Source organism: Neolamprologus multifasciatus, chromosome 6 (assembly GCF_963576455.1).
Source record: "Neolamprologus multifasciatus chromosome 6, fNeoMul1.2, whole genome shotgun sequence".
Classification (NCBI taxonomy): domain Eukaryota; kingdom Metazoa; phylum Chordata; class Actinopteri; order Cichliformes; family Cichlidae; genus Neolamprologus; species Neolamprologus multifasciatus.
The window spans coordinates 10,185,045-10,203,740 of NC_140444.1; the positions used below are offsets into that span (position 1 = coordinate 10,185,045).

The window sequence follows — 18,696 nt, forward strand, 5'->3', positions numbered from 1 at the left end:
ATTTGTATAAGAACCAAAGAATGAATGAGGGACACAATCAGTTCTGCAAACTCCCACCAAAGTATTCTTCCTGAATCTGAGGTTTAACTAATGGATGTACTCCCATTCTCCGTGGCATAAACTTTCCCAGGCAGGTTGAGGATCATGATGCCCCTGAAATGGCTATATGATCAAAAGTCTGCTGCCTTAGTTTGCCAAACCAGAGGAACTGCCCCTGACATCCGATGTTGCAGAGGGGCATCAGTGGCAACAGCCCCACAACATCTAGAGCAGGTCTTCTCTGAGCCCTCAGGTTCTCTTTTCCTGAGTCTCCGTTAGGTTTAAATAAGTCAAAGAAAAAAATATTATGAAAACAAAGGTGGTCATTTTTTGGGACAATTCCATTACAGCCTTTGTTTCATTTTGAGGACTCCCAAACCAAACTGCACATCCCCAAACCAACCTCCAGTTGGAAAATGTGGTTAAGAAAGAAATTCCAAGAACAACACAGGAAATGAAGGAAAAACAGTCTGGCACAAGTTTTGATAGCAATCACATCTCTTTAGTTATAACAGTGAGAATAAAGCTACAAACATTGATCACAGGTTTAAGTACAAAGGTCTTCAGAATAACAGCAAGAACCTCGTTCAGAAATGGTTCTGCAGCACAAGCAAGGGACAGAATCCACGGCACAGTTTGTATGACATCGCAGTTCGCGGTTAATTTTAATTCGAGTCAGATTTTTGTAGCCTGCTCTCACATATATATATATTTATATATAAATGTAAACATACTTTTTTTTCTCCTTTGTAATGTTCTTTGGTGACATCTTTGTAATCAGATGGTCCTGAGGGACATCCCACTACCATTATAATATTTTTTCTTTTCCCCTTAGTCCTACACTCACACATTGCTGCTGGTTGAGCGTGTGCTCTTTGAGGGGGTTAATCTTAAGTCACCATTAGGGCTGCCACGATTAGTCGACTAGTCACGATTACGTCGACTATCAAAATCGTCGACGACTGATTTAATAGTCGATGCGTCGTTTGAAGCTTTGTAAGATCACAAAAGACGCAGGAATAAGTAGTAGGATTTAAGAGTGTAATAGCGGACTGAAACAGAAGATGGCAGCACTGCATGTACAAGGATGCCAGCTGCCGTTAAACCCCGAATAAGAAGAAGCTGTGTCCCAGAATTCATAGCCCAGCTCAGTTTACAACAATGGCGGCAGCTAGTTAGTTTTAATATTACTCTTATTATTCTTTCTGGGTCACAAAATAAACGTTTAACATATTTTCAGGCGAGGTATAAACCTCAAATATCTGCTCAGTTTATCAAGACACCACATATTTTCAAAATTGCTCCGACGTTTTCGGGGACGTCTGTTACCCACTAGCTCGATAGCTAGCCGGGGTCACGGCTCACTAGAGCCGCTGAGAACACCGGACTCCCGGCAAATCGTTTTCAAACCCACTGCCGTCTTTCGCTACTCAGGTTAAATATATATAAATCACTTAGATAACTTCAAAATGTTATTGTTTGGCTTTTTTTAGTATTTTATTTGTTCCTGAGTAAATCGGTTTGGCTGAGAGAAGTTATAGTTTTTACACAGCTGAATACGTTTTACGTCCAATGGATGCATGATCTGATTAGTATCGGTGACTAGTCGACTATCAAAATAATCGTTTGTGGCAGCCCTAGTCACCATACTCACATGCTTGGTCCATCATCACAATAAAAATATAGCTCAAGACTCTGGCTGGTGGACATACCACGACATACTTATTAAGGCAATAATGGTTAAACAACATACGAATATTTTAGATATATTACGGTGTTCACAAAAAGGTACATAATATAAGTTATCTACAAACGTCCAGCATACACACTTTCTGAAAATAATCATCTACTCTTACACTACAAAAACTTTGAGATAGCTGGTACATCTAGCTGGTACAAAGATTGCAAAATATGTGGAGCTGATCAGGTGGGAAAAGCTTGGTGGTGGTGGTGGTGGGGGGGGGGGGGGGGTTTCACTCGAGTCATCTGGATGTTTGTATGTGAAAGAAAGATGTTGATGATGAAAGAAAGGATGGATGACGAATGGATGAAGAAAAACAAACCAGGCAGAATCATCACAAAACTAGACGATCAAATTTTTTTTTCTTTTAACAGCTACAAAAAGTTCATGACAACACCACGACTACTTCACAGGACCTTCATTTATTAAACCACCGAAACAGAATATATAGAGCACAACCTTTTTTTGTTAAGCCTAAAAATCTCTCAAAAGGCACAGCATATCAGTTAGTTGGCCAAATGAATAAGGAGTCATATTTATAAAGCCAAATACCTTTCACTCAACGTCCATGTGCCAACAAAGATTCATGATGCAGTATCATTCTAGATGCTACTCTTAAACAAATATATTTTTCAGACAATACCATTCATTCAAGTCCAGCTCCCCTGCATAGTCATTGTGTTAAAGGTAATTAAAGTGATATTTGAGTTTAGAGGACAATGAATCTCTCCACAGCAATCAGGTCAGTGGTTAAGGCGGGATAGGAGGGAATCAAGAATATGCGTATATATAATTCAAGCTGGGCAGGAGCAGCCACTGAAAAGGCAGGGAAGGCACAGGGAACGAGGGGGGGAGTGTGAAATGATCAAGTGAAGGTAAACATAAAGGCTGCAGCACAAACAGTACAGCAGAGAAAATTTGGCAAAAGGTCCTCCCACTTTCTCACCACAGACGACCAAACATGCAAACCAGAAGCTCACATGGTGCGACAGAACGAGATGACATGATTTGAAACTTAAAGCAAAGGCATGTGTCAAGCATTGTGCTAACCGTACAGGTGATTAGCTAAGGTGGTGTGCTGTCAGTCTCATTGAGCGTGTGCAGACTTAAGTTCATCCTGGGCTGTTTGACTGGCGGCTCCATCACCTCCTTGTCATCATCAACCGCGCTCAGAGAGCTGGACTGCAGCACCAAATCTCCGGTGTCCTCCTCACTATCTTCATCGTCATCATCCTCCTCTTCTTCTGAGACAAGAAAGACAATAAGTAAATACCACGGTGCCATGCTGAGTGTTGGCCTGTTGCAGCAGCTACTGTGCACTTTTGTTTTGTTTTTTGTTTGAATCTCTAATGCATACATATTTCATTTGTCTTCTCTCCCATAGTTTGTTTTTCCCTTGTCTCACCATCTTTTTCTTTTCTCCCCCTAAACATGAGTTCTTCCTCCCCACCATCTCTATGTGATAGTGCCTCAAGTTAATTTTATTGTGATTAAAATTGGATCAAATCACCAAATTTAAAAATCAGTAGAAAAAACAAAACAAAAAAAACCTTTATATTACCCACAGTTTCTTATAGATGATCTTCAAACTTCACAACAATATACTAAACATTACATACTAAAGTATACCATTTTAGTATGTAAGGTCAAAGGTCAGGGTAACACAAATAAGACCTCTAAAAACTGCTGATGTCATCATATTGTAATAAAAAATTCTCCTCAGTGGGGACCTTGTTACTGTTTGCATTTAAAAAAAAAGAAAAAAAAGTGTGAACTCTAAATCTGTAAGGCAAAGAGTTTTATAAAAGATGGACGAGTGTCTGAAAAGTGAAGTCAATGCAGAAGTGCATTAATTCAGCATTCTTTGTAATGGCCAGCAGGGGGCAACTGCTGTGGTTACAAAGTAGCAAAACGGCTAAGGCTGAGGCTGGTGCTTATGGGGAATCCTAATAAAAGGGTATTTAAGGAAAACCATACTCATTTACCTTTTTCAATATCTTGAGAGGTCCGGCTCTTGACAGTACTGGCAAACTGTGTCCACAGCAAAGAAAGCAGATTTATAAATGTTTGTGAAGGTTCTCATTTATAGACATATTTTATAAACTTAATTCAAAATTCATACTTCTGCCATGACTGCTATGGGAGTTTCTCCTCTAGCCTGAGCCACTCTGTGCTCGATTAAGTAGTACATGTACTCATCATACAGCAAGCGGATCAGATGAAAGGACCCAAAACTCGCAGCACTGCGCAGAGTCAAGTCCCGGATTACCATAGAACTGGTGAAGAAAAGATTCAGAAAATGTTTCTTTAACATAAAACTGCATCTTTACAGAGCACATTTTTCCCCATTTCCCCTCACCTGTAGAAAGACCAGTTGAGCAGGAAAACCTTCGCAGCCTTTGGCAGGGCCATAGGGTTGTGCTCGTAGGGCTTTAGGACCTGGGACACAACACTATCTAGCCAGGTAGCCCACTGTTCCAGAGAGTTCTGCTGCTGCAGAGTCGCTTTAAAGTCTTGCTCCAGCCTCTGGATCAAACGGTCTTCACACTGACAAACCCAGGATGCCTGTTCCTGAGGGGGACGCAGGCAAGCACAATGAGCAATCTGCTGTTTTATTTTTAAAAAAAAACACTGATGTACAGCAGCAGGTAAGCGCAGGAGACACAGACGGCAGTACTGGCAGACCTGTACGTTATTGAAATCAACCCGATTGAGGTCAGAGAGCATCTGGTTGATCTGAGCTGAGTTCTGGAGGACGGCCCGGGCAGCCTGAGCCAGGTGGTTCAGACTGGTGTAACGACGCAGCGTCTGGGAGAAAGAGCCAATGCACACCACCTGAAAGTAAAAGCGAGGAGAAATAAAGCACCATTGTCTAAAAGAGCCATAAAGAGGACAAGTCACATTTTTCCATCACAATATGGCAGCACTAAAAACCACCAAGTCAGAAAATACATCACAAATCCCACTTATCAGCTTACATTTGGTGAGGTAAGGTGAGATGCACCCGTGTATTAAATAAAAAGCTCTAAATTAAAACACAGATACAGAGTTCAGTGTAAAAAAAGATACAAATACCTTTATGCGAACCATCTCCTCTGGGATGTTCATCATGGCACCTGTCAACCAGTTTTCCAGACTTTTGGCAAAGTTACGGATGGCCTGAGTTAAGGCACCTGATGGCGGTGATGCAAAGAGGAAAGACGCAATTTACAGGGATATACAAAAACGCAGGAACACTTCTCTCCATTTTAAATGAGCCGCTATGTATAATTCTTACATACAGTATACATCACTAAAACAGCACTGAAACGTATTCAGGTGGGTTTCGCAGAAAATTAAAACGTTTATACATGACATTATTAACTTACTTGGAATGGGTCTCAGTACATCAGGGATGAGGATCTCCACCAGAGTCTGGTACAGCAGGTTGTCGCACTCTCTCGTCCAGCGTAGCACTGGCTCAAACTTACACAGCACCACCAGGCACGATTTGGGCAGTCGCTTCTCAGACTCGTTGTGTCTGGGTGGGCATGTGAAACAGCTGATCAGCTTCAGTTTCAGCAGGGGATGCTTGGGTGCACACATTTGAGTGTGTTTGCAATACTTACAGGTTGAGCGATTCTGCATCATTGCTCTGGCTAAACCTCCAGAATGATTTCCACAAGGTCTCAACGAGAGTGAACTGAAGGTTGACCATCACATCCAGAATAGCCTGCGAGGATCACACTTAGCATCACAGAGGTGTTCATGGGACCTGTATGTATAACACTGCGCTGCTGGATGCTTGTATTTATGTTAAAAATTTCAAGTAATAGGCTCAGCGAGTGAAACCCGATGCTAATTTACACAAGATAGAAAATTAGAAGAAACTGGGCTGGATAAACTTAGGGGCTGCATCAATGTCCAATATGAAATAAAGATTATTTTGAACTTTGTGAATCATCCAAAATTACTTTGTAAATGAGCACAACTTCACTTCAGTGTTTCTGTTTGCATTTCTTTGGAAGCTGATGTTACTGTGCTTTACAACAACTACAAGAACCTTGCTTTTTTCAATGACAAAATGAAATGGCAAGAGAAATAAGTACACACACACATGGAAAGCATGTCTATTATATTCAGTCTCCATGTCATTTCTTTTGTCTAAGCTGCATACCTCACAGTGTTCTCTGTACAGAGTCTGAAAGGCCTTGAGGTGCTCTAAAAGGATCCCATCGGGCAGGGTTCGATCTTGAAGATCAATTTCCACAAAGTCTGGCAATTGCTTCGATGCCTCTGCACATGATAATGCACAGGAAACAGGAACCACGGAGAGTTGATTCAGTATCATTTGAAATAAAATCATATCCATCCATTTTTTAAACTGCTTATCCAATAAACTAAAAAAGAAACAATGATGAACAATGTGCAGGTGTTCCTCACCTAGGAACTGCTGGTACTGTTGCACCTGGGCCGAAATGTCACAAAGTGTCGAGCCCTGCTGTTGACCTATCCCGCATACTGTGCCGTTGGTGATCCCCTGTGACTTCTGAACTGGCTTTACCCTATTTGTCACACCATTCACATAGAAACAGAGCCAGAGTTATCGGGACAGTTTATTGTTGTATTTTTACATATTTTTGTTTGAGTGGATCTTTTCACACAAGGTGTTTGACAAAATAATGTAAAACTCGACAGGAGGACCAGTTGTGGATAACAACGAAATGTCATCTATGCATAGAATGAAATCATAAACCACAGGAGGAATATTTTTCAGCAATGATGTACTCTACTAGTATTTCATACTATATTTAGAAGCTCAGTACCTGTAATGGCTCAAGGACAAATTTTAGAGTGCATGGACTACCTGTTTTTCTGTGAGAAAGGCTGCTGCCTCATCGCCATGTGCTGTTGTTCATCCATCAGTCTGAGCAGAGGTGACCCGGATTTGATCCTCAGACCATAGTAGTGGTACTTAGAGTTCCCTCTGAAACACACAGGAAAAAGTTATGATAAACCCTTGAGAGACTGGTCTTGCACAGTTCGTGTATGTGTGTCTGTATGCGTGTTTTTCTGTACCTGGTTCCTAATCTCCGTGTACGCAGCCCCATGAAGACAGACCTGATGAGTTTTCCAAAAGATGCAGCATTAACAGGTTCTAGTTTCTGCTCCTGGCAGTGAAGCAGGTAGTGGTAGTAGAGGGTGCAGCGAGGTAAACTCACCCCCTCAGCCCCCTCGTAATTATCACAGAGCCACTGCACCTGGGGAAAAAGGACGTCACAGTATTTGAACCTTTGGGTGGTAGGCTGTCACGGATCATAGATGTGCTTCGCTTTCAACTTTTCGACTCACAGTAGCAGGTGGGGCACGAGAGTTGGGGCTGGAGTAACTCTGTCCTCCTCCTCCTCCTCCACCTGCTGTTGGAGTTCCTCCTGCTCCTAAGACATAACCTCCTTGAATAACGTAACCACCTCCACCTGCAGCAGCTGCTGTGCTGCTGGCTCCTGCTGTTGCCACAGAAACTGGCTGTGAAGTCACAGATCCAGTGATGTCTGACTCAGAGCTGGGCGTGGCCTCGTAAAAGGCGGAGGCGGACGTAGGAGGTGTCTGGGAATACAGGGGCGACTCGGAGAAGGGGTAATTGTTCGGTCGACTGGACAAGAAAAGACACAGACACTGAAATATATCAATGGCTCTGTGACGAGCAAAGTTTCAGAGTGTGTGTAACTGAACGTGTGAGCATAGAACAAACAGACAGATCAGATGCTTTACTACTTACATGGTGGGTGTGGTGAAAGTTGCATCTCCTGCTCCATCCACATATTGGATCTGGCCAGAGTACACATGCTCTACCTGAAAAATTAGCAAAAAGGAGATTAACACAATTAAAGGGTTGCAAGAACTGAATGAAGTCCTCCTTTAGCATAGAATATATTGGACCATCCTCCTAAAGGAAAGGAGATGGCACCCCACATCTCACAATTTAAAGTGTCACACTAACAGACTGTGCTCAACATGACTAACAGTTGCATTTTCCACCTAATGACATAACTCAGCAACATGCAGATATGTTCTGAATGTCCCACTTTATTAAAATCTGCTCCTTATGGTGGTGTTGCATGAACAACTGTGAAAAGCACTCTATAACTAAAGATAACTAATGTAATTAAAATGACCAAATTGAAGTGAAGGGTGCAGTGAAACTTAGCGTGCATCAGTTATGCTCTCAATAATTATTCGTATTTTACTTATTAAAGCAGATAGTAAATATTGTAATGAAGGAAAGACAAATCGGCTCTTTAACCGGAACATAAAATATGAGTGGGCACAGTGTGAACAAGACTGCTAAACCTTTTGATTTCACATTTGTGACTGAAAAGCTATATATATATATATATATATATATTTTAATTCTAAGGAGTTACTATACAAGATGCACTTGTTATAGTACATTTGAACTCAATGAAATGCAAGCTTAATACATGCTATGCTGGTGTGACTACTAGGTAAAAAGCTGCAAAACTGTTGTCTTTCTACACATCCACTTGGCATGAAGTTATCTTTCTGGCAATTTCAAATTGGTTGCAAAAATATTCCTTAAAACATTTATACAAAAGCAATGTCTTAATCTTCATCAGGCATTATGAAGAAGACAAGCAGAGCAAGCATTCGTTCACCAAGTTCAATATTTGATTTGCTTTCATCGAGTCCTGAAAAGTAATTGTCTCTTTGACTGCCCACGAGGTTCTCCCGGTCTTCAGTAATATCATACTGTGCACTCAACATGTTGATTACACATTAATTAAACCCAATTTGTTAACTTAATTCTATGATAGCAGGCTATTAAGGATGACAACTAATGAAACAAAACTGGCAGCGGTGTGCTGTTGCAGATCAGTGTACGTGGTGTGGCATGACTGATATGCTGATGAAGTGATGAGAGGAATTATCTTCCTTACCTCTGGGGTTATATGCACAGACTGTAGATTGTTGACGTGGCCTGTCTGATTCCTCTTGGCTGCCTGAGACACGGCTTGCAACACTGACCTCTGTTGATGTATAAAGCCAGAGCGTCAGATACAACCAAATACAATGTTACGCTTGCGCTGACATAGTCATGGCAAATTCATGGGGTTTGTTCATATGTGTGCATCTTTTTTTTTTTTTAATTTTTTGTTTCTGAGTTTTACAGTTTACAATGTTAGTTACAGGTATTGATTAACACAATTTGCAAAAAACCAAACAAAAGAGAAACACTGAACAATCGGGAGTGACCAGTTGCCAGATCATTGATTTTGAAATTTGAGAATTAAATTCGGCTTATGTATATTAGTGTACTGGACCCACTTATCCCAGCATGACAAAAACCAACTTACTCTGTTATTCACATATGCTGTTAACTCCTTCATCCTATAAATCTCAAGTGTTATTTCCCACCACAATGATAAAGTCAGTACATCTTGTAATAGCCATTTCTTTGTTATACATTTTTTACTTGCAACTAGCGAGGCACTTCGTAAACATTTATCCTTTTTAGACCATTCCTGTGGCGTACATCCCAAAAAAAATTTTTTCATTCTAAAAGGGAATGTACCGTTGAAAATTTCTTGTAGTGTTTCGTGAATGTCTTTCCAGTAAGTCCTGATCAAAGGGCAGTCCCACAGTATGTGAGCGTGGTGTGCTCGTTGGTGTCCACATTTTCTCCAGCATACAGGGGGATTCCCGTCATAATGAATATATGTGTGCATCTTACCTGTGGGGTGGTCTGCACTGATTGGACCACCTGAGTAGGTACACCAGGGGCGGGCGGGCTGGAGTCTGACAAACTGTCACTGGAGGGCACAGAGTCATCTGTGGATGAAACACAAAAGGTAAAGGAGAAAGGTTTCATTTGACGATCAGGCAAATTTAACTGAAAACCCATCCACCATCGCTTCAAGCGAAGCACTCACGACAGACTGGTTCCAAATCGTAATAACAGCCACCACAGAACATCTCGCAATCAAGTTTCTTTTTTTTGCTCTACTGAGGAAAGATGGACAGTGAGGAGGAGGAGAAGTGTGTCTGTCCAATTCTCATTTCATCCTTATATCTTGTATGCAGAAGGGACAGCCTTGGACAGCTAATCTCCCCAGATGGAGAGAGAAATCCCTCCATCTTGTAAACATGGAGATCAGATGAGAGGGGAAAAAAGAGAGATACGCGTGGGTTGACAACAGCGGGAGAAAATAGAGAACGGAGGTTGGGTGGAGGAGAAGGCAATATTCACTTGTTTTTATTTTTCAGGTGAGAAAACATTTTACTTTAACCACCTGTACTGTTACTCCTGCTGTGATGCTCTTATTCCAACCAAGGTTGAACACTGTGGAAATAGACTACCAGTAACTACACTTTGGCAAAGTCATAGCTGACTAATGCACAGTGTACCACTCAGTTGAATTTTACATTATTATAGCTAAACGCTCTGGCCTAGGTGCTTGTAAATAAAAGCTCTGATCACAATTTCACCTCCCATTTTACAAGAAAAAGTTTTTTATTCAGGCAACAACATCAGTCTGACAGCTAACTAGTCACCTGTGTTTGGTGCAACAGTATAAATCCAGTCTGTCTGTGGTTTGGTGGATACATTTATACAAGATTTGTCAATCCTGTGTAAAAAGGATGGCTTGCGTTGTTTAACCTGGTTTAGGGCTTGTTTGTAACCCAAGCTCAAACACACCACTTTAGAATTCTAGTGTTTTCATCAATTGGTATAATCAGTACAGTTTATAAGTCAGTTATTTGTTAGAGAACTTTGCTTTTATTTTTTCAATCACCTACCAATAATCCAAGCCTATACAACCTGAAGGTTACAAGGACCATAAATATTTTTTCTCATTTTACAGCTGTTAAGTATTGAATAATGAAAATGTAAATGTTATGTTCTAGACCAGACTGAAGCAACATTTAAGAAACACTATCTAAACCTTACAGTGCAAAACAACATCTAGTCGTATATTATGACTCATTATTTGGACAATGCCAAAAGTTTTGTAAATTTGCCTCTGTACACCACCCCAGTGGATATGAAATCAAACAATCAAGCTATGACTGAGGTGCAGATTTTCAGTTGATTTTTAAAAAAGGTACTGTATTACCTGTTTAGGAATTACAGCCATGACTGTATAGACAGTCAATCATTTTCAACACCTAAAAAAGAAAAGTAATTGGACAACTTGGAAGCAATTTAATGGAAAGGTGAAGACAGTTCCTTGTTATTGCATGACAAATTCATTAACTGTGCTGAAACTGCTTAGGCGACTGTTTACTGGAACATTCAACATGAGGTCTACCTGTCAATCTAAGCATGGGAAGCCATCCTTAACCTGAAAAACCACAATAAACCTATCTGAGAGACAGCAAAAACTTTAGGAGTCATCAAATTAACAATCTGGTGCTTTCTTAGAAAGGAGGGCTGCTTTTGCCAGGTCAGCAGCAACAAAAGACCTGAAAGACCACTACAGTGGATGATCACAGAATTCATTCCTTGGTTCCAGCTTCAAAATAGCAACAGTCCTTATTTTTTAAAACTATCTTAGTTTGTCCAATTACTTTTAAGCCTCTGAAGATGTGGGGTTGTGTGAAAAAATGGCTATAATTCTCAAAGAGTTAATACGATTTTTTTTTTTTGTTAAATTACAAAAAATGTGTCAGTCACTAAATACTTATGCCCCTAACTGCATAATATTATTCATGTTATAGAAATCTTAAACTATATTTCCAACAAGCTATTAAAAAATTGAAATACAGAAAACAAACATGCACAAAGTCTGTTCTTTTTACTGTGGTCCATGTTCTAGATACTGTTACATTGTGTACTTTGTATTCCTACTTTATGAGGCAGAGACAAGCCCCAGGCAACAGGCCTGTGAGGCTCTCACTCTGGGTGAGAGGGCACAGCGTCACTTGATACTGGCAGGAAAAAAGATCTACAAATAGAAGGCCCTAAAATAAACATACAGATAGCCACTGACACTGGGGTCTCTTTTCATTTCCTCTAGTTAGCATAATTTTTTAAAATACTGATTAGTTGGGGTTTTTTTTGACTAAGCTTTTGTATTTATTTAGTAGAATACATTTTAAAATAAGCCATGGCTAATAGTACTTCTTATCTAGGAAAAGTTCAAAGTTCAAAAGTGTTATAAATCCATCTTACGTCAGCTACCTTCATTTCTAATGTCTAATTTTGTACATTTGCAACTATGATTTACAACTTTTGTGGCATCCCAACCCAAAAATTTCTGGTTTTGTTTTTTTTTATTTTCTCCAAAAGAATTTCAACAACTGCTAGGCAGAAATTTAAAGGCATGTTGATGTAAAATAATTATTCTTAAAATCCCCATATGAAGATCTATGTATAACAGTAAAAGCAGCAGAAAAGAGGTTCAGTGAAGTTTCATTCATTGGCTACCCATAGTCCCTAGTTTCCGACTATTAAGACAAACAATCCAGTGCATATAGATTGTTATCATAACGCATCACCATCACACCGCACAGGTTCATTCTACATCAGTGGGGGTTTTTTTCTTTTTGTTGGGACTTTCCACCAACAGACTGCCTGTGCTGAGATAGGTTTACCTTGGGGCCTTTTTGAGAACCATCCCACATTTGGACATTTTTGAAGACTGAATGTTACTTAGTGTCACTGGCGAAAGCTTCCATTGCCGACACAATCTGTAGACTGCATCTGTGAATCATCAGTAAAGTTCTCATGGTAGTCCCTCCAGTAGCCAGTGGATTCAACTTTTGGGAACAGGAATTATGTAATGTCTTGCCAGTACTAGCTTTTTGGCACTAACACCTTTTTATTTAATTTTTTTCCCCCACAGGGGAAATGTGTGGAATCGGTTCTACAGTAGGCACCAGTGCTGCTGCTTGGAAAAAAGGTATTAGATATCCGTTTGACTTCTTCTTTCTTAAAGAGATGGCAAGAGATGACAGAAATCCTCTGTAATAAGACTGATGGGTGATCAGGAAACATCAATGCAAAATTATTATTATTATTATTATTAATAGAATAATTATTATTACTTCTGATATTATGCTCTAGGTATTCTAATTGAGATTGAAATCTCATTTTCTGTGTAAAAACATAATGCTTGGATATCCAAGCATTATGTTTTTAGTGTTTGTACAACACACATGCACTGACATCCCTTCATAGAAGTTCTGTTATTCAAATACCCACGAGCAAGCCAAAGTTTGCCACATATCTGGGCGGTTCTAGCCCGGGAGGTTAGTGGTTTGATCCCTGGCTCCTCAACTTCACATATCAAAGTGTCCTTGGCCAAGATAGTAAAATCCCAAAGATGCATCCATTAGTAGTCTGTGAGTGTGTGTTAGGTAAAGAGCTCAAAGTGCATAGAATATAGTGGTGTATGAATGCGTGTGAATGACTCAATCTGGCTTAAAGTGTAACGAGTCTTTGAGGAGACAGTGGGACTAGGAAAGCACTGCATAAATACCAGATCACGAGCATGAGGTTTGCGAATGTAATGAGCTTAAAACATTGATTTGAAATGCAAAAAAAAGGTGAACAAGGCCTTGTGTTTTACATGCCTCACCCAACTATTCATTTCTGTGGAGGAAATTCCCTCTTTCTTTCAAGTACAACAACACAGTTCATTCACAGAGTGACAAAGTGATGAGTCTTCTCCCACAAACAGCATCTGGGAGAGCGCATTTAAAAACAAGCAAGGAGTCACTGTAGTTGTAAAAAAACATTAAGTGTGTGATACAAAATCTAGTGATTCTCAGTGTTTTTTCAGGGAGTAGTTTTTTTCTGTTAATAAAATGTGTTTCGAGGGTCTAATTGTCTTGTCAAAATCAAAAAGCTTGAATCCAAGCCAGTATTCATCTGAAACATTAGGGACAGATTTATGGGATAAATACCTCTCCTCTGATCATACAGCCTTGTGCTCAATCTAGAATTGGTTCCACACATTTCTACAAAACAAAAAAACAGCTGCACCCAGAGTCTGAAGTAGAGATGCCAGTAGGTACAGGAGGGGCTGCTGCAAGGAATTTATCACCCATTTGCTTCCACATAAGCATATTAATCCAGTTTCTGGTACACAAACTATGTAACACAGCTGTCTAGAGACTTTATCCAACAGACACGTGGCAAAAGAAAATTCTACTAGTTTAATTTAATAACACTCAACCCTGCATGCTGCGCTAATCATTGCCAGAGAGGGATGGAACACTGCTGTCAGCCTTCAACAAAGTTTACAAGAAATCTGTGAAAGTTATACATTTCACAACTATATAGTATACAGTGTCTGCACACAGACAGTTTTCATTTTCATTTCATTTCTTCACTTCTTAATTCAACAGTGGTTTGACTGTGTAAAACTAACTGCCGGTGGATGGAAGTAAAGCAACAGATTACTTTCCTTTGCATTTAAACAATTTTATCTTCATTTTAAACAAGACTTTTGTTGGCATTTTAACATAAAGATACTGACTGTGAGAAAAAAATACTCATTAGTGAAGCTTCATTCCAGCCAGTTATCCAAACATTGGCAGCTGACCAGTCAACATGCCTGGGCTACGAGTTCATTGGTAATGTTGAATCCTGGTGTGTGTATGTGTATGTGTGTATCAGTCACTCCTAAGGTAGTCTCTCACCTGGAATTGTTACTATGATGTACTGAGGTGAGCTGCTTTGACCATTACTCTCCTGGACTGGAGAAGGCTGAAGATTAGGGTTCACGTAGTGCTGTGTGGGAGTAGTCAGAACCACAGCCTTCTGGCTCTGGGCTTGGGTGGGCGGAGCCTGAGAACAAAGTGCATCCTGTCCAGTTTTAGAAACAGCAGTTGACTGGTTAGCTGACGAAACGGTTCCAGAGGCTGGTGGGATCTCGGACAGGAAGTGTGCAGTCTTTGCGGATGAGGGTGTGGTGGAAGCAGGTGTTGCTATGGTTACTGTGTTGGCCTGCTGAGGCTGAAGGTCTTCGGAGTATCCAGAAGTTGCCATGGCAACCAATGCTTTGAGGCACTGGTTTTATGGATACAGAAAAAAATGACATTCATTAATGAAAGTGCTATGGACATACACAGAAATACACTTTCTTGTCCTATTATCTCACCATGCTTTGACCACTCTGAGTGAGTGTGTGAGTGAGTGCTTGTGTGTGTGTTTGTCCTTGTGTGCCTGTAACATAAACCTTATGAGGAAGTAGGGCTTTTGTCTGAGACTAAGCAGTAGTCTAAAGCCTTTCCTGTTTTGTCAAAACGGAAAGAACCAGTATGATCTTACAGCATAACAGATAACGCAATTAATCAAATTTTAAAAATGTTTCTGACTGACCATGGCCATGACATTCCATCTCAAATAAAACAATCAAAACCGCTGAGCAAAAAAGCAATTAAATTTACGGATTGTGGATAGTCCCGTGATTGCATAACCTGAAGAAAAAATTACTAGTGGCCATCCTACTGCGCGAGAAGCCACTCCTGCGTGAACCAACATGCCACACAACACAAGCATGAGGCACACCGTCCTCACGACAGTCACTTCCACTGGATTCAATGTCAGCGCAAGAAACTTTTTCAAAGTCACTAAATGATTATGAAACATACTGCAATCATCTTGTGTGCGTTTAAAACTCATTAAAACCCCATTGGTGCGTGTGTAGTTTGGTGTGCGTTTCAGTATTTAATCTCTTTAGTCAGCTTTTGTTTGAAATGTGAGTTGAGAAAGTGATAGCTCCCCCCTCTCCAGCTAGGAGCTCGCTCACGTTGAGTTATGACGTTAACGCAAGCTAGCCAACTGCTAGCTAGTCACGTCGATAGCGAATAAATCTACGACCACGTTACAAATCTCGCCTCGTCAGTTTCTCGGTAATCGAAACTGTGACAAACAACCTGAACATTATGACAAAATAGCAGAAAAAAAGTACGACGGGCCCCACAACACACCCGCCATCTTGTGCTCTTATCAAAGATCTGACATCGCCATAACAACGGTCTACGTTTGGAAAGAAGCTAGCAACCACTTTCATCACCGAAACGCTCGAGCGATTTTGCTCGAGTGTTCGCGACTGCACAAACACACGCACACACATAGTTCACCTAAAATTAAATGGGAATTCAGAGATAGTTTACTTTTCACCTGTTTGTTCCGGTTTTGTCCTTTTTAGGCGTTAAAGTTTTTTCCTCTTAGATTTAGGTTGTTGTTGTTGACTCCCGTTGCTTAGTTCTTGTCGCCAGGACTACCGTGACTATGGCGCCGAGCCTTCACCGGGGCAACTGTTGCTACCCTCTTGTCGTTACCCCTCCCTCTGCTAAATGTTGATTGGCTCTGTAAGGAGGTGGTCGAAGCATCGGTTGTTAAACTCGACCGTTGATTGGCTGGTTACGCCTGTCTATTACTTTCGCTAGATTCTAACGTCAAATGAACGCTTGTAATGTTACTTTTTTTGATTGCCCAAAATGTCACACAGATTGGAAATGATGGGATGTAAATTCATTCTTATTCACAGTGGTTATCTCTGTCCCCGGTGTGTCTCTCTTATAAATAATTAGTATTGGATGATGATTATAGGACGTTCACAACTGATTAGTCACTGTGGGGTCCACTGAAATGTCTCTTTAGTGTAGTGTGTGTGTGTGTGTGTCAGCAGTGAACAGCACCCTTCCTTGGGGTGCAAAGATAGTGATCTTAGTCCCATGGTAGGCAGAGTTAATGGTGATACTGTGCTGGTGTCAGACAGCCCAATCAAAATGATGTGAGGGACAGAAAGGCCACTTAAAGGTCACAGGTGATGAGATTCCCAGTGGCACTGTTGACATCACCTCTGGTATCGTTCAGCATTTTAATCACAACTTTTCTTTTCCTCTGAGTGCATTGTTGCCCGTAAAGGTCTCCAGCCTTATCTCGAGGTATGACGAAGACTGGAGGTGAGTTCAGGTCCTCCTCGCTGATGCTAGACCCTATAAAAGGTGGAAAGAACATCCAAAAAGAAACACAAACCACAGAGACACTTAAACATACCTTCGAGATACCTTCAGTATTTGTTCAGCATCATGTGGAAGGCAGCGCTCTTGACCCTGGGCTTGTTGGTGGCTCTGGTAGACAGGGTGCGCCCCAATGACGGTCATCCCTCTTTTTATGGGGTGAAACTGTGTGGAAGAGAGTTCATACGAGCTGTCATCTTTACCTGTGGTGGTTCTCGCTGGAGGAGAAGCGCAGAAGACTCGGGTAAGACGGGGTGATTTTGTGTGCTGATTTTCTATGATGTGCTTTGTTTTCAAAGAATTAAACTGCAATATTGACAGATTTACTTTTTATTCTTTTTGTCAGCATTTATTGGAGAAGAGACCTATGATCCATGGAAGGCAAATCCCATCCCTCAATTTATGAGCGAGCAAGATCCTGCAGAGTCCGAACCATGGAAAAATCCAGCATTAGATGTGGCATCTGTAGCAGCAGGACTCAGCCGCTCAGCTCGCTCACCGATAACAGAAGAGGTCCTGGAGGCTCTACGGAGCGCAGACAGGAAAGGACGGGACGTAGTGGTTGGACTGTCCAATGCTTGCTGCAAGTGGGGCTGCAGCAAGAGTGAAATCAGCTCTCTCTGCTGAACTTCAATTTTTCTAAATATACACCCTGTTCTGTTCAAAATGAAGAACTTTACTCCCATACACAATGAACGGCTTGAACGAAAGTGAAATGTCCACTTTCGTTCAACTACCTGTCCATAATGTGAATGTCTTCTTGATATTTGTTTGCTCTGGTTAATGTGGTTGTTTAATAAAGCTTTGCTTAGTTGATTATGAAATGTTTTGCTTTGTTAAAAAGAAGAAAGTTATATTAAAGATACTTCATGCTGTTAGAGCACTTCCCATTTTCCAAAGGACTGTTTCACAGTTTTGGTAAGTATTTCAAAATTAAGGAAGTGGTGATGACTACGAGTACATGGAGTGGCCTGCGATTAACTGAATTATACCGAAGTCATTTTACTTCCTTAAAATGTAGTTGCTTACTCTGATTCTGCAAGGGCTTACAATGTGACAGCCCTGCAGCATATTAGGCTTATGATGCTAGAAGTTTTTTTTTCTCTTGGGAAGGGGGGGGGGGGGGGGGGGGGGGGGGGGGTATTTTTAGAACCTAGGACCTGTGTGGCAACAGTGCTAACCACTGTTCCATCTTACTACCGTGTATTACTATAGATAAAGCTAAAATTAGTCATTTAATTAAGTGGTAATATGTGAAGCATGAAAGTGTACATATTGATTAATTAATATTTATCATCCAATAATATCACACATATCATATAATAATGCAATAGTGGACACGTTATATGTTTTAGACATGTTTTGAAAACTTTAGTACCATTACTTATGGAATTATAACTTTTACTTAAGTAAAATTGTCTAAATACTTGTCTAAGCACTTTACAAAGTACTTAATTTGAGTGTAGTGCCACTCTTCAAACAATACATATGTCTGAAGGCTCAGGAGCCCTTGAATGTATACACAGTGTTTTCAGTGCCAGTTTTAACACTGTATTTACCTTGCTCATATTTCCTCTGTGCCATACCGGTGACAAAAATCACGGAGACGCTCATGATTGTGATTGTTGCTGGGCCATCATCTCTGGTGACAGTGTTTTTCTGTCAACGCCCTGTCTCACTTCATACACATAGCTAACAGGCTCGAGGCGTTGAATATGGCTCCATCTAGTGGAGTAAAATGAAACCGCACAAACCGACGTAGGTATATTGTATAATCTGCTCCGTTCACGGAATAAAATGTTATCATAATTTTATAATCATACATGCATTATTAATTAAGTGGTAAATGCTCATAAATGCTGAACACAGACGGAAATAACGGTAATACTTACAGTTGTTTACGTCTCTTTCACCTCGCTCGAATACGGAAGCCGAAC

General features: G+C 40.6%; 2 protein-coding genes across 4 annotated transcripts; one reads left to right on the forward strand and one right to left on the reverse strand.

Moving 5' to 3' along the window:
• Nucleotides 1–2,183: 2,183 nt before the first annotated feature.
• Nucleotides 2,184–16,058, reverse strand: rfx1b (regulatory factor X, 1b (influences HLA class II expression)). 3 transcript variants are annotated; one of them, XM_085162185.1, is made up of 18 exons: nucleotides 15,915–16,058; nucleotides 14,429–14,798; nucleotides 9,513–9,610; nucleotides 8,719–8,808; nucleotides 7,539–7,612; nucleotides 7,112–7,412; nucleotides 6,839–7,020; nucleotides 6,627–6,746; nucleotides 6,203–6,324; nucleotides 5,937–6,055; nucleotides 5,389–5,492; nucleotides 5,149–5,300; nucleotides 4,856–4,953; nucleotides 4,466–4,615; nucleotides 4,140–4,351; nucleotides 3,903–4,056; nucleotides 3,766–3,811; nucleotides 2,184–3,024 (listed from the first exon to the last, which is right to left on the reverse strand). In XM_085162185.1, the coding sequence occupies exons 2-18, from the start codon at nucleotides 14,775–14,777 to the stop codon at nucleotides 2,846–2,848; spliced, it is 2,550 nt and encodes an 849-aa protein (XP_085018311.1). In that variant the 5' UTR covers nucleotides 14,778–14,798; nucleotides 15,915–16,058; the 3' UTR covers nucleotides 2,184–2,845. The 3 variants fall into 3 exon arrangements, with proteins under 3 accessions (XP_085018311.1, XP_085018310.1, XP_085018309.1); XM_085162184.1 differs by lacking the exon at nucleotides 15,915–16,058 and adding an exon at nucleotides 15,111–15,341 and having other exon boundaries at nucleotides 2,184–3,021; XM_085162183.1 differs by lacking the exon at nucleotides 15,915–16,058 and adding an exon at nucleotides 15,111–15,341.
• A 770-nt stretch (nucleotides 16,059–16,828) lies between these two features.
• Nucleotides 16,829–17,583, forward strand: rln3b (relaxin 3b). The gene is made up of 2 exons (XM_085162212.1): nucleotides 16,829–17,003; nucleotides 17,106–17,583. Exons 1-2 carry the CDS (start codon nucleotides 16,829–16,831, stop codon nucleotides 17,384–17,386), a joined length of 456 nt encoding a protein of 151 aa, XP_085018338.1. The 3' UTR covers nucleotides 17,387–17,583.
• The last annotated feature ends 1,113 nt before the right edge of the window (nucleotides 17,584–18,696 follow it).

Excerpts from the sequence above, each read along its gene's own strand:
- rln3b (XM_085162212.1), top strand. The coding sequence starts at position 16,829 with ATGTGGAAGGCAGCGCTCTTGACCCTGGGCTTGTTGGTGGCTCTGGTA. Across the intron at positions 17,004-17,105 it reads GAGAAGCGCAGAAGACTCGG|CATTTATTGGAGAAGAGACC; the intron begins GTAAGACGGGGT and ends TCTTTTTGTCAG.
- rfx1b (XM_085162183.1), bottom strand. Across the intron at positions 6,056-6,202 it reads ACAGTACCAGCAGTTCCTAG|AGGCATCGAAGCAATTGCCA; the intron begins GTGAGGAACACC and ends TATCATGTGCAG. Across the intron at positions 3,812-3,902 it reads CCATAGCAGTCATGGCAGAA|TTTGCCAGTACTGTCAAGAG; the intron begins GTATGAATTTTG and ends CTGTGGACACAG.